Source organism: Sapajus apella, unplaced genomic scaffold (genome assembly GCF_009761245.1).
Source record: "Sapajus apella isolate SASKATOON/1434 unplaced genomic scaffold, GSC_monkey_1.0 scaffold51, whole genome shotgun sequence".
Lineage (NCBI taxonomy): Eukaryota > Metazoa > Chordata > Mammalia > Primates > Cebidae > Sapajus > Sapajus apella.
Genome location: NW_022436991.1, coordinates 95,956 through 110,896, shown reverse-complemented (window position 1 = coordinate 110,896; position 14,941 = coordinate 95,956). Strand labels below are relative to the sequence as shown.

Sequence of the window (14,941 nt, the reverse complement as noted above, 5' to 3'; positions counted from 1 at the left end):
ATTCTTTCTTCTGAGGCCTTCATGTGTTAAGTGCTCCTCAAGGCCAAAGTAATTATGCCACTTTTGGGCATAACTTCAAGTCAAGGTTGCACAACAGCTTTCTCCACTCCGGGTACATGACAAAGCATTCATTCAGTACCTCTGTATACACAATCTTTCTCACTGTGTAATGCTAAAGTTAGTGTTTAATTCTTGAGAATATACCAATAATAAAAACACTATTTATAAAGGTGTTTTTAAAAGACTAGATGCATCAAATGCCACAAATCATCTACCTTTCTAAAAAAAGAACATGCAAAAATGTTCAGGACAACTAACCCGGTACATGGCTCTAAATCCAAGTTCTTGTTTACTTCACTTTGTAATAAATCTTCTATTTTCTCTCTGAAGAATTAGAATAGACCATGAATCATCAGTACCTTTAAGGAATGAAGTCATCAACCAAGAAAATAATCACAACCAAAACCAGTCAACATACAAGAACATGTGACAATATAATTTTACCAAATTACCATGGAACTTTTAGTTCAAAGATTTTTTTTTAAATGCTTTATTTTAGGCCAGCTACAATGGCTCACACCTGTAACTCCAGCATTTTGGGAGGCTGAGACAGGTGGATCATGAGGTCAAGAGATCAAGACCATCGTGGCCAACATTGTGAAACCCTGTCTCTACTAAAAATACAAAAATCAGCTGGGCATGATAACGCATGACTGCAGTCCCAGCTACTCAGGAGGCTGAGGCACAAGAATCGCTTGAACCCAGGAGGTGGTGGTTGCAATGAGCTAAGATCAGGCCACTGCACTCCAGCCTGGCAACAGAGTGAGACTGCATCTCAGACAAAAAAAAAAAAAAGCTGTATTTTGAACCAAGCATGGAATCCCAGTACTTTGGGACGTCAAGATGGGAGGATCATTTGAGGCCAGAAGTTTGAGACTAGCCTGGGCAACATACTGAAAGCCCCTCACTACAAAAAACAAATTTTAAAAATTAGCTGAGCATGGTGCAGTGTAACTGTGGTACCAGCTACTCCAGAAGCTGAGATGGAAGGATCACCTGAGCCTGGAAAGTTGAGGCTGCAGTGAGCCATGATCGTGCCACTGTGCTCTAGCCTGGGCAACAGAGTGAAACCCTGTCCCAAAAAATAAAATGAAATAAAAAATCTTTATTTGGCATATTTTTTCGGGGAAGAGGGTTACTGCACTAATTAATTAGTGACAACTTCTCAAGGACTTGTCAATACAAGTAATTTAATTTTTGACTTTCCCAGTAAAATGGTTATCAGCATAACCATTTTATATAGCAAGACTAGACACTTGTCCAGCGTCACATCTGCTTATCGGAACCTTCACTGCAAGCAAAGAGAATATGGACATGCTGCAGGCTAGATGGGCCTGATCCACTCCACCTTCGAGGCCACTGGACAGTGGCGGTCAGGTATTCAGTCCACGCAAGGTTTAGAAGTCAACTGATTAGCATTTAAAAAACAAGAAAAGGGGCTGGGCAATGGCTCACTCCTGTAATCCCAGCATTCTGAGAGGCCAAAGCAGGAAGATCCCTTGAGCTCTGGAGTTTGAAATCAGCCTGAGAAACATAGTGAGATCCATCTCTATCAAAAAAAAAAAAAAAAAGCCCATGCAGGTCACCACAGACTGAAATCTATTGCCTAGTGACATGTAGCAAGTCCAAGTACAATACACAGAACTCTATTTACAATTTGCTGCTGTTGCACCAATTTGAATATGCTGGCTAGACACGTTGGCCTATGCCTTTAATCCTAGCACTTTGGGAAGCTGAGGCAGGCAGATCACTTGCGGCCAGGAGTATGAGAATAGTGTGGCCAACATGGCAACACCTTGTCTCTACTGAAAATATAAAAATTAGTTGAGCATGGTGGTGCATGCCTATAATCCCAGCTACTCAGGAGGCTGAGGCATGGGAATTGCTCGAACCTGGGAGGCAGAGGTTGCAGTAAGCTGGGATCGCACCACTGCACTCCAGCCTGCGCAACGGAGCCTCTGTCTCAAAAAAAAAAAAAAAAAAGAATTTTTTTTTTAATATACCACAGTGATATCCTGCCATTCACAACATCCCACCTGTGTGTGTATTATGTCTGTACGGCACAGGTTTGAGATATAAATGCTTGTCATGCTCCAACATACAGCACACAATGCACATTTAGTTTTAGTTTAGGAACTTACACCACTTGGTCAATAAACTTCTTTTGATCCTCAGGAACCGTGACAGGACACTTTGAAGTGTTAGGAGAAACGTAGGATAGAGCTCCTGCACCATTTGCCTGTGAACGTTTTTCATCATACTGCTCTCTTAACTGTCTTTCTTCTTCCTGATTTAAATACGGAATCCCTAAACATGATTTTAAAAAGAATCCATTAGCAGAAGTAACTGCTAACATAAAATTTGTTTAACAAACCAAAGAGTCTAAATTACTCAAGAAAAATTTACCATATTTAACTACATCTCAAAAAATGAACAGAAAGGCAAGTGATTTTGAAATGTGTTTATTCATTCATTCATCCATTCAGTCTTCTTTCAAGAAATATTTATCTAGCACTCATGCTAGATATTTATCTAGCACTATAGGCACTGGAGAATAAAGAGTGACAAGATGATGGATCCTGCTCTGTAATGAAGGGAACTACTTCTGACAAGATGATCAGGAAAGTCAGGGAAAACCCAAAGGATGAGTAAGTCAGATACGAAAGGAGCTACAGAAGAGTCCTTTGGGTAAGGGAAACAAGTATGAATACCCAAGTGAAAATGCCTTCGACTGTTTCAAGAGCAGCAAGGAGCTGGTGCGGCCAGAATGTCGTGAGCAAAAACAGCATGGAACAGCATCAGCTTGGGGAGAGTATGGCACAAGATTCCGTAGACCCCCACAGGCTGGGATAAGAAATGTATGTTAGTCTAACAGTGACTGGATACCATTAGAAGATTTTAAGCAAGATAATTACTTTATCTGCATAATGCTTTAAAGGCCATGATTCCTAACTAAAGGAAGTTAGGAAACAAGTTAGGACCAATTTTCCAGGCAAGAGACAACAGCTCAGATCAGAGGTCAGCAAACTTTTTGCTTTGTTTCATTTTGTTTTGAGACAGAGTCTCACTGTGTAGCCCAGGCTGGAGTACAATGGCACAATCTCAGCTCACTGCAACCTCTGCATCCCAGGTTCAGGCAATTCTTCTGTCTCAGCCTCCTGAGTAGCTGGGATTACAGGCGTGTACCACCACATCCAGTTAATTTTTGTATTTTTTGTAGAGATGGGGTTTTGCCACGTTGGCCCGGCTAGTATCAAACTCCTGACCTCATCACCCACCTCAGCCTCCCAAAGTGCTGGTATTATAGGCAGGAGCCACCGCCATCATGCCCAGCCAACAAACTTTTTCTTAAAGGGCTGGATGGCAAATGTTTTAGGCTTGTGGGCCACATGGGGGTCTCTGTCACAATACTTAACCCTGCCGCTGTGGCACAAAAGCAACCACACACCAAACGTACATGTATGGGCATGGCTGTAGTCCAACCAAACTTATTTACAAAACAGGCAGCTATCAGTGGGCTATCGTTTATAACCTTGTCATAGGCTATAGAGATGGCAGGGTAGATGGAGACAGTGATTTTCTAGAGAGAAGGGGTACCACTTACTGATATCCTGGAGATGAAAGATAAAGGGAAAGGCAAAATCAAAAATAATACCTTGCTATTTGGTTCACGTAACTGGGAAGATGGTACGGCTACTAACTGATGTGGAGACAACAAGGGGAAAAATAGGTTTTTGGGGTCCAAGGAGTGAAAATCAAAAGCTACCTTTTGGACCTACTATTTTCTTTTTCTTTTTCTTTTATGAGACGGCGTCTTGCTCTGTCACCCAGGCTGGAGTGCAATAGCGCGATCTCAGCTCACTGCAACCTCTGCCTCTCGGGTTCAAGCAATTCTCCTGCCTCAGCCTCCCAAGAAGTTGGGATTACAGGTGCCCCCAACCACACTCGGCTAATTTTGTATTTTTACTAGAGACAAGTTTTCATCATATTGGCCAGGCTGGTCTTAAACTAGTGACCTCAGGTGATATGCCCGTCTCAGCCTTCAAAAGTGTTGGGATTACAGGCGTGAGCCAACACACCCCTCTGGACATTTAAAATTGTCTAAGCGGATACACAAATTAAAAGGGACAGTTACAAGGTTACAGCACAAGAGAAAGGTGTTGAGATATAAATGTAGTTATCATCGGGATATGGGTGGTATTAAAAGCCATGAGGGCAGGGCACAGTGGCTCACACCTGCAATTCCAGAACTTTGGGTGGCCAAGATCACCTGAGGTCAGAAGTTTGAGATGAGCCAGACAAACATGGAGAAACCTCATCTCTACTAAAAATACAAAATTAGCTGGGTGTGGTGGCACATGCCTGTAATCCCAGCTACTGGGGGGCTGAGGCAGGAGAATCGCTTGAACCTGGGAGGTGGAAGTTGTGGTGAGAGATCACACCACTGCACACTCCAGCCTGGACAACAACAATGAAACTCTGTCTCAAAAAAAAAAAAAAAAAAAAAAAAAAAAGCCAAGGGAGGCTGGGTGCAGTGGCTCACACCTATAATCCCAGCACTTTGAGAGGCCAAGGAAGGCAGATCACTTAAAAGGTCAGGAGTTTAAGATCAGCCTGCCCAGCAAGGTGAAATCCCCTTTACCAAAAAGTACAAAAATCAGCCAGCCATGGTGACAAACACCTGTAGTCCCAGCTACTCAGGAGGCTGAGGTGGGAAAATCAAGTGAAACTGGGAGGTGGAGGTTGCAGTGAGCCATGATCAGGCCGCTACACTCCAGCCTGGGCGACAGGGTAAGACTCCACCTCAAAACAACAACAAAGCCATGGGACACTCAAGAATTTGAGAAAGAACGATAAATGTGAAAACCACCATTGGTCAATAATAATTGCCTGAAGCAAGAATTCTCAATGAACGCTAAAATTAACTGGCAAAAAACATGGTCCAAGTTAACATCACCAGTAATGAGACAAATGACAAATGTGCCTCATGGTATGATACACTGAGGTGGATACAGACAGAGGAGAAGCAGGGAAGTCAACAGATTGCTGAAACAGGTACTACAGCAAGTGAGTTATAAGTACAAGAAGTAGTGCTCTCAAAGAAAGAAATATTAAAACACTAAAGTCAGCAAATGAGGCCAGGAACAACAGCTCATGCCTACAATCCTAGAGCTTTAGGGACCTATAACAGGAATACTGCTTGAGACCAGGAGTTTGAGACCAGCCTGGACAATATAGTGAGACCATCTCTCCAAAAATGTAAAAATTAGCTGGGCATGAAGGTATGCACCTATGGTCCCGCCTACACAGAAGGCTGAGGTGGGAGAATCGCTTGAGCCCTGGAGGTCAAGACTGCAATAAGCCGTGAATGTGCCAGTGCAGTACAGCCTGGTGACAAAGTGACACCCTGTCTCAAAACAGAAAAAAAAACAGATCGTAAGCGAGAGGTGCAGCTTTTGACTTTGAGACCCATGACACTGCCATTGGTATAGAGGACTGAAGACAGAGAGAAGAAAAGACTGCTGACCACCTGGTCAAGAAACAGACCAGAGCATATGCTGCTTATCCTTGTGGATATTGAAGTCACCCAGAGAGGGGTAGGGGTGGAGAGAATGATAACGCACCAAAGCCAAGGCTATGATGCACAATGCACTTACAGGAGTCAGCACAGAGAGGGGCTGCAGAGCTGGTGACAGCCCTGAGAATGGTGGCTCCTGTATAAAAGAAAATTCAGGTGTCTGAAGGTGGCGTGGGGAAACAAGAGGACCCCGAGCACAGTTTGGCCAGAGGAAAACAAAAGTGAGAGGGAAAACCACCAAGGATAAGGAAAGCTGCTGGGGTAATCCAACAAGAGGAGTCACCTGGTTTCCTTCCAGACAAGGAAATCAAAGGAACTTGAGAGAACACTACTGGAAGAAAGGGGCCTGATATTTTTACAGAGCCTGAATGGAAAGGCTTGAAAATGGAGAGAGATGAGGGCCTGAGTCAGATTTAGAGAGTATCAACAACAGCATGGGATGAGGCTTGGTAATATGGATGACCTGGGAGTCCTGACTGCTGTGACTAAAATATTCCAGGGCATGACTATACAACAGGAGAAGGCAGCATATTCCAATTTGGCTGCTTTTCTTCATTTATGAAAATAAAACAACAAGTCAGAAACTATACAGATAAAGTGGTTCTTTCAAGAGATGCCTGCACTAGTCCAATACAGTGCTCTATATGCATTTGGAACTTCTATTTTATAATGGCTTTCAGAGTCAAGTATAAGACGAACAAAAAAAAATTTCTTTCTAATAACCAAAGTGTATTTCACTGCTGGTTCAGTCACTATGTAAAGCAGTTCTGGCTCAAAAAAAGTTTGGTTTTATTACCTCCAAAGATCAAAATCAATAAAAATTAAGATGCAGCACCACTGAAGCAATTAATAAATAATATGTGCTGGGCCTGGTGGCTCATGCCTGTAATCCCAGCACTTTAAGAGTCAAAGGTGAATGGAACATTTGAGGTCAAGAGTTCAAGACCAGACTGGCCAAAATAGTGAAACCCATCTCTACTAAAAATACATAAATTAGCTGGGCATGGTGGCATGAGCCTGTGGTCTTGACTACTTGGGAAGCTGAGGCATGAGAATCACTCGAACCCATTAGGCAGAGGCTGAAGTGAGTCGAGATCATATCACTGCACTCCAGCCTGAGCGACAGTGAGAATCTGTCTCAAAAAAATAAAATAAGCCAATATGGCATGGGTACTGAACACCTTGCAAAGAGGTTCTGCTGAGATGAGGTGAATTCATTTGAAGGTCATGTACTTTTTTTGAAAAAATTCAGTATTTTTGTTGGGATAAACCTCCTTGCTTCCTTCATTCATTAATTTTACATTCCCCATGAGGAAAAAATTTATGTAAATAATTAAATTAAAATATTGACCTACATACTTAACACCACTGCAAAAACCAAAGTCTTTCGCAAACACTTTTAGATAAATAAATGAAGAGGAAGGAAAACCAATCTGAAACGCTCTGATGGCCAGTACTCATGCACCCAATTATGCATCAAATATTTGGTGGTCACCTCCCTGATACAGAAGGGAAATCATGCACGCAAGGGGATGTCAAATGAATGAGACACAGTCCCTTCCTCAGGTGCTCCCCAGGCCATCCCCCTCGCAAGCCAGTCATTATCAACTGTGCAGTCTCTGCACTTTTCTTCTCCCATGAGAAACTAAAAAACAGTCTCCAACTATTAAAAAAGCAACAGGCAGGCCAGGCGTGGTGGCTCATGCCTGTAATCCCAGCACTTTGGGAGGCCGAGGCGGGCGGATCACGACTTCAAGAGATCAAGACCATCCTGGCCAACATGGTCAAACCCGTCTCTACTAAAAATACAAAAATTAGCTGGGCATGGTGGCATGTGCCTGTAGTCCCAGCTACTCAGGAGGCTGAGGCAGGAGAATTGCTTGAACCCAGGAGGCAGAGGCTGCAGTGAGCTGAGATCGTGCCACTGGCACTCCGGCCTGGCACCTGGCAACAGAGTGAGATTCTGTCTCAAAAAAAAAAAAAAAAAAAAAAAAAAAAAAAGCAACATGCAGGCAGAGTATGGGGGCTCACACATGTAGGCCAAGGCTGGTGGATTGTTTGAGGACAGGCATTTAAGAGCAGCATGGGCAACATGGCAAAATCACATCTCTACAAAAAATAGGAAAATCAGCCAGGAATGCTTGCACATAGCTGTAATCCCAGCTACTCATGCAGGTGAGGTGGGAAGATCACTTGAGCCCAGCAGGTCAAAGCTCCACTAAGCTATGATTGTACCACTGCACGAAGCCTAGCTGACAGAGCGGGACCCTGTCTCAAAAAAATTAAAAATATTTCCTGCCAGCAGAGGTGCTATAAAAAACATACTGGGCACATTGGCTCACGCCTATAATCCTAGCCCTTTGGAAGGCCAAGGTGGGAGAATCCTAAGGGTCAGGCGATCAAGACCAGCCTGGCCAACATGGTAAAACCTCGTCTCTACTAAAGATACAAAATGCTAGCTGGGTACGGTAGCACATGCCAGTAATCCTAGCTACTAGGGAGGCTGAGGCAGGAGAATCGCTTGAACCTGAGAGACAGAGGTTGCAGGGAGCCAACACTGCGCCACTGCACTCCAGCCTGGGTGACAGGGGGAGACTCCATCTCAAATAAATAAATAAATAATAAAACAAAAATAAACATACACCGGTTGGAAAAGAGGGTTTTCATTACAGCATCACTGGAATACAGGACATTTGTAAAGTACACACCTCTTGTCACATTGGAAGAAAACAAGCATTCCCCACAGGTGGTGAGTTAGGCCACTAAGTCACACCAGTGGTAGAATAAACTGCACTCAATAAAAACAGGAGTTTGAGGCCAGGCACAGTGGCTCATGCCTGTAATCCCAGCACTTTGGGAAGCTGATTGGGTGTATCATGCGGTCAGGAGTTCAACATCAGCCTGGCCAACATGGTGAAACACCATCTCTACTAAAAATACAAAAATAAGTCGGGCGTGGTGGTGGGCGCCTGTAATCCCAGCTACTCAGGACGCTGAGGCAGGAGAATCCCTTGAACCTGGGAGGCGAAAATTGCAGTGAGCCTAGACAGCACCACGGCACTCCAGCCTGGACAACAGAACAAGACTCTGTCTCAAAAAAACAAAAACTCAGAGGAGTTTGAAAGTCCTTATCAGACTTAAATGAAGTTGCATCTATTCTCCTGTTCAGCTCGTGTCTGATTATGGTTTTTTTTTTTAAAGAAAAGGTCAAAGAAAAAAAAAAAAAAAAAAGAAAGAAAGAAAGAAAAAAGAAAAAAAGGTCACAGTAAGCAAGTTTTCAAAAAGTCTAAGGCTGCACATGTGTACTGGCTGCACATGTATGCTAGAACTCTGAGACTGTGTCTCAGCAGGCACAAAGTAATAATTCCCAATCAAGTCCAGACCTACTTCCCAAAGACATTTTGAAGGTTTATAAGCTCTAAAGATAGGTCACACATAATCTTACCATTGCGAAAAACTTTATTAAAATCAAATCCCTGGCTTGCTAGAAAGTCAATGCTGGAGCTCTGAAACAGAGAAAACACAACACACGTTTTGGGGTGGTTACTGGCAGGCACATAAAGAAATGCAGAGAAGTAACTCAGGCAAAAAAACAAAGATAATCAGGCCAGGAAGCAATGTGCAAGAGTTCACAATACAAGGAATTTCTACTCCACAAACCATCCATTAACTTGCTTAAAATATCCGGGCTCTTCTCCTTTATAGCTTACAGAACAAACACCCTTTGTTTCACAATTTTTTTTTTTTTTTTTTTTTTTTGAGACGGAGTTTCGCTCTCGTTACCCAGGCTTGAGTGCAACGGCGTGATCTCGGCTCACCGCAACCTCCGCCTCCCGGGTTCAGGCAATTCTCCTGCCCCAGCCTCCTGAGTAGCTGGGATTACAGGCACACGCCACCATGCCCAGCTAATTTTTTGTATTTTTAGTAGAGACGGGGTTTCACCATGTTGACCAGTATGGTCTCGATCTTTTGACCTCGTGATCCACCCGCCTCGGCCTCCCACAGTGCTGGGATTACAGGCTTGAGCCACCGCGCCCGGCCTCACAATTTTTTTTTAATAGAGACAGGGTGTCCCTTTGTTGCCCATGCTGCTCTCAAACTCCTGGACTCAAGCGATCATCCTGGCTCAGCCTCCAAAAGTGATGGGATTACAGATGTGAGCCACTACAGCCAGCCTGCTTCATAATATTTTTTAAAAATCCACTGAGTAGACCAGGTATGGTGGCAACACAGTGACATCCCATCTCCCGAAAAAATTTAAAAATTAACCAGGCATAAAAGCACATGCCTGCAGTCCCAGCTATCCGGGGGCTGAGGTAGGAGAATTGCTTGAGTATGGGAGGTCAGAAGGTTGAGGCTGTAGTGGGCTACCAATATGCCACTGCATTCCAGCCTGAGTGACAGAGTGAGAACTTGTCTCAAAAAAGATCAAAAAAGAAGTTCCCAATAATAAGCCTTACTAAACAAATGTATCTCAAACCTAGCCAAAATATGTTCCCAGAATTAAATAAAAATATTAGACTAAACTGTACGTGGTAGCTCACACCTGTAATCCCAGCACCTTGGGAGGCTGAGGTGGTTGGATCACTTGAGGCCAGGAGTTTGTGTGACCAGCTGGGCAACATGGCAAGACCTCAATTGAAAATAATAATGAAATTATTTTAAAATATGTATATATTAGGCTGGGTGGGGTGGCTCACAGCTGTAATCCCAGCACTTTGGGAGATGAAGGTGGGAGGATCGCTTGAGTCCAAGAGATCAAGACCAGCCTGGACAACAAAGGGAGACCTATCTCTATAAAAAATTTAAAAATTAGCCAGGTGTGGGGGTTCCCATCTGCAGTCCCAGCTACCCCAGAGGCTGAGGTAGGAAAATCAGAAAATAATTTGAGCCTAGGAGTTTAAGTCTGCAGTGAGCTGTGATCACATCACTGGACTCCAGCATGGGCAACAGAACAAGACTCTATTCAAAAAAAAAACAACACTGTATTAAGTAAACAATATTACAGATGAAACACAAGTATCAAGTATAGCAAAATTATGGAGTTCATACTAAAATGAACTTAAGAAATAAGCATTACTGGCCAGGTGAGGTAGCTTATGCCTGTAATCCCACCACTTTGGGAGGCGGAGGCAAGTGGATCATGAGGGTCAGGAGTTTAAGACCAGTCTGGTCAAAATGGTGAAACCCCGTCTCTACTAAAAATACAAAAAAATCAGCCAGGCATGGTGGCACATACCTGCAATCCCAGCTACTCAGGAAGCTGAGGCAGAGAACTGCTTAAATCCGGGAGGCGGAGGTTGCAGTGAGTTGAGATCACATTACTGCACTCCAGCCTGGGTGACAGAGCGAGACTCCGTCTCAAAAAAAAAAAAAAAAAAGTGAAACTCCATCGCAAAAAAAGAAATAAGCGTTATTATAGCTACTCTAATTTTATTCTTGGCCAAGTCAGAACATCAGCAGGCTACACACTTGAATCATTTTAACCTGGTCCCTTTACTGTACTGTACTTTGACATTATGTCATCAGTCTAGATTGAAGGACAATTTAACCAACAGTACCATTAAACTTATCACAGTACTGACTTTAGAGATATGATTGAAGACCAGGTTTTCTAGAGTAATGATTTATTTATAATTTGAGGGTAAATGTTGAGGTCTATTCTGGGGAAATCTATGTTAATCCTGAGTTCTGGATCATCCTAATCTTATGGATCATGAGCTGCATTTTCCTCTTTTCTCTGCTGCTAGGAAGCTCAGGGACAAACAAATGAGACTTTCTTTGGCACAAATTCTGTGTTCCATTCATATCATGTGATCATATCACTTTTCTTTTCTTTCCATTTTTCATTTACTTATTTTTTAAAATCTTATGTTAAAAGGTAAATACCATATGTATCTTTAATAGCCAATACAAATTGTTTTGAAATGTTCAGATATAAAAAGACAATCTTAACACAGAAAAACACACATACAAATGGGAATGCATGCAAATCACTTCCATCCTGTCCAGGCTTTTATACTTTACAACAAGCAAACTTTCCCTACCCCAACTTCTTTTCTAATCCTGTCCTGAATCAAGACTCGATGGATTTTGATTTGTTCTGTGGGCTTCTTTCTGCCTACCATGGCTGAGTGTTCTTCTAATTCTGCCTACCTGAGGCCAGGTGCAGTGGCTCATGCCTATAATCCCAGCACTTTGGGAGGCTGAGGCAGGTGGATTACGAGGTCGGAAGTTCGAAACCAGCCTGGCCAACATGGTGAAACCCCCATCTCTACTAAAAATACAAAAAATTAGCGAGGCATGGTGGCTCGCACCTGTAATCCCAGCTACTCAGGGCCTGAGGCAGGAGAATCACTTGAACCAAGGAGGCGGAGGTTGCAGTGAGCCGAGACCACACCATTGCACTCCAGCCCGGGCAACAGAGCAAGACTCTGTCTCAAGAGGGAGAGAAAAAATAATAATAATAATTCTGCCTACCTAAACATTCCATCTGTGACAGAGGAACTGAAAGACAAATTGTGGAAGGCGTTTTTTTCCTTCTAGTACTAGACCCAAAACATCCTACTTTCCTTTATCCCACTAAATTCAAAGTCAGATTCATCTATGCCTTCTCTGAAGCTGTTTATTTTCTAATTAAAAGAACACTCTTTGGGATGTACAACAATGTGAATGTACTTAATGCCACTGACCTACACACTTAAATATGGTTATAATAGTAAAATTCATGTTATAGAATAGTAAATTTATGTTAGTATAGTAAAATTATATTTTACCACAATTTTTTTTCTTTTTTTTTTTTTTGAGATGGGGCCTCACTATGTTGCCCAAACTGGAGTGCAGTGGCTATTCACAGGCATGATCCCACTACTGATCAGCACAGGAGTTTTGACCTGCTCTGTTTCCTACCTGGGCCGGTTCACCCCTCCTTAGGCAACCTGGTGGTCCCCCGCTCCCAGAAGGTCACCATATTGATGCCGAACTTAGTGCAGACACCCGATCGGCACAGCGCACTACAGCCCAGAACTCCTGGGCTCAAGCGATCCTTCCACCTCAGCCTCCCAAGTAGCTGGGACTACAGGCATGCGCCACTGTGCCCGGCTTTACCACAATTTTTAAGAAAACCTTTGAACTAATAAAACCTATGGGGCTTTACTAGCCACTACCTTTGATTTGTCATAAATGTAATGTTTTCAAGATTCAAGAGATGAGGCTGGGAGCAGTGGCTCATGCCCGTAATCCCAGCACTTTGGGAGGCTGAGGCAGGCGGATCACCTAAGGTCAGGAGTTTGAGAAGACCAGCCTGGCCAACATGGTGAAACCCTTCCTCTACTAAAAATACAAAAATTAGCCAGGTATGGTGACACGTACCTGTAGTCCCAGCTACTTGGGAGGCTAAGACAAGAATTACTTGAACCCAGGAGGTGGAGGTTACAGTGAGCCAAGATCGTGCCACTGCACTCCAGCCTGGGTGACAGAGTGACACTTTGTCTCAAAAAAAAATAAAATGAAAAGATGCAAGACATGAGAACAGGTATTTGGGAGGACAATTTGAGACATCCCTCAAAACTTTAAATGTATATATCCTGTGTCTCAACAACTTCCTTCCAAGAAATTTATCCCACAAAAAAATTATTACATATACAAAAGATATACTATATACAGAAGTTGACTATAGGATTGCTGATAACCACTGGAAAGCCTCCAAATTTCAATTAAGTAACTGATTAAACAAATTATATGTATCCATACTATGAAATACAAAGACATTCTGTAGAGTGGCAAATACAAGTTTCATAAAATATGATTATTAGAATTCCACTTATATTTTTTAAAACATTAACCTGGCACAGTGGTTCACACTTGTAATCCCAGCACTTTGGGAAGCCAAAGTGGGCAGATATCTTGAGCCCAGGAGTTTGAGACCAGCCTAGGCAATATGGTAAAACCTTGTCTCTATAAAAAATACAAAAATTAGCTGGGAGTGGTGGCATGTGCCTGTAGTTCCACTCACTCAGGAGGCAAAGGCGGGAGGATCGGTTGAGCCAGTGAGGTCAAGGCTGCAGTGAGCCATGACTGCACCACTGCACTCCAGCCTTGGTGACAAAAAAAAAAAAGAAAGCTAATATGTATGCGTGTCCAGGCATATGGGTATATATATACATGTACATAAAAGCTAGGAATAAAAGGAGTAAAATGGGAAGGAAGTGGCATGGGAAAATGATGTAAGAAAAGAAACACATGTGGCCAGACGCAGTGGCTCACGTCTATAATCCCAGCACTTTGGGAGGCTGAGGCAGGAGAATCACCTGAGGTCAGGAGTTCGAGACTAGCCTGACCAATATAGTGAAATCCGGTCTCTATTAAAAAATACAACAATTAGCTGGGTGTGGTAGCAGGCACCTGTAGTCTCAGCTACTTGGGAGGCTGAGACAAGAGAATTGCTTGAATCCAGGAGACAGAGGCTGCAGTGAGCCGAGATCGAGCCATTGTACTCCAGCCAGGGCAACGGAGCAAGACTCCGTCTCAAAAAAAAAAAAAAAAAAAAAGAAAATTAGCTGGGCATGGTGGCGTGTGCCTGTAATCCCAGATACTCAGGAGGCTGAGGCAGGAGAATTGCCTGAACCCAGGAGGAGGAGGTTGCAGTGAGCCGAGATCGCGCCATTGCACTCCAGTCTGGGTAACAAGAGCGAAACTCCGTCCCAAAAAAAAAAAAAGAAAAAAGAAATCTGTTACTCTACATACAGCAGTAATGTTTCAGGTTTTCACAACCATATGTATATGTTCTACAAATTGAACTACAGATTTTCAGCCTTAAAAAGGAAGAGGAAGAAAAAGGAGAAAACAAAAATGACATAAATATCATGCTGGGTCCGGTGACTCATGCCTGTAATCCCAGTACTTTGGGAGGCCAAGGCGGGAAGATCACCTGAGATCAGGAGTTTGAGACCAAACTGGCCAACATGGTAAAACCATGTCTCTACTAAAAATACAAAAATTAGCCAGGCCTGCTGGTGTGCGCCTGTAATCCCAGCTACTCAGGAGGCTCAGGCAGAAGAACTGCTTGAACATGGAAGGCAGAGGTTGCAGTGAGCTGAGACTACACCACTGAACTCCAGCCTGGGCAACAGAGCAAGACTCCTTCTCAAAAAAAGACATAAATGGGGCCGGGCATGGTGGCTTATGCCTGTAATCCAAGCACTTTGGAGGCCAAGGCGGGCGGATCAACCTGAGGAAGGGAGTTCAAGACCAGCCTGACCAACATGGTGAAACCCTGTCTTAAAAAAAAAAAAAAAAAAAAGG

The 14,941-nt window shown here is 43.2% G+C and overlaps 1 protein-coding gene across 3 annotated transcripts in view; it reads right to left on the bottom strand.

Annotated features, from left to right (window-relative positions):
• Positions 1–14,941, bottom strand: part of PARN (poly(A)-specific ribonuclease) — a 199,364-nt gene that overhangs the window by 178,051 nt on the left and 6,372 nt on the right. For all 3 annotated transcript variants that reach the window (XR_004258157.1, XM_032242718.1, XM_032242717.1), the window contains exons 6-8: positions 9,084–9,144; positions 2,202–2,367; positions 319–384 (exon numbers count right to left, since the gene is read on the bottom strand). Coding sequence is in view for 2 of the 3 variants with exons in the window: in XM_032242718.1 (XP_032098609.1) it covers positions 319–384; positions 2,202–2,367; positions 9,084–9,144 (293 nt within the window). In the remaining variant the exon portion in view is untranslated. The remainder of the gene's footprint in view (positions 1–318; positions 385–2,201; positions 2,368–9,083; positions 9,145–14,941) is intronic.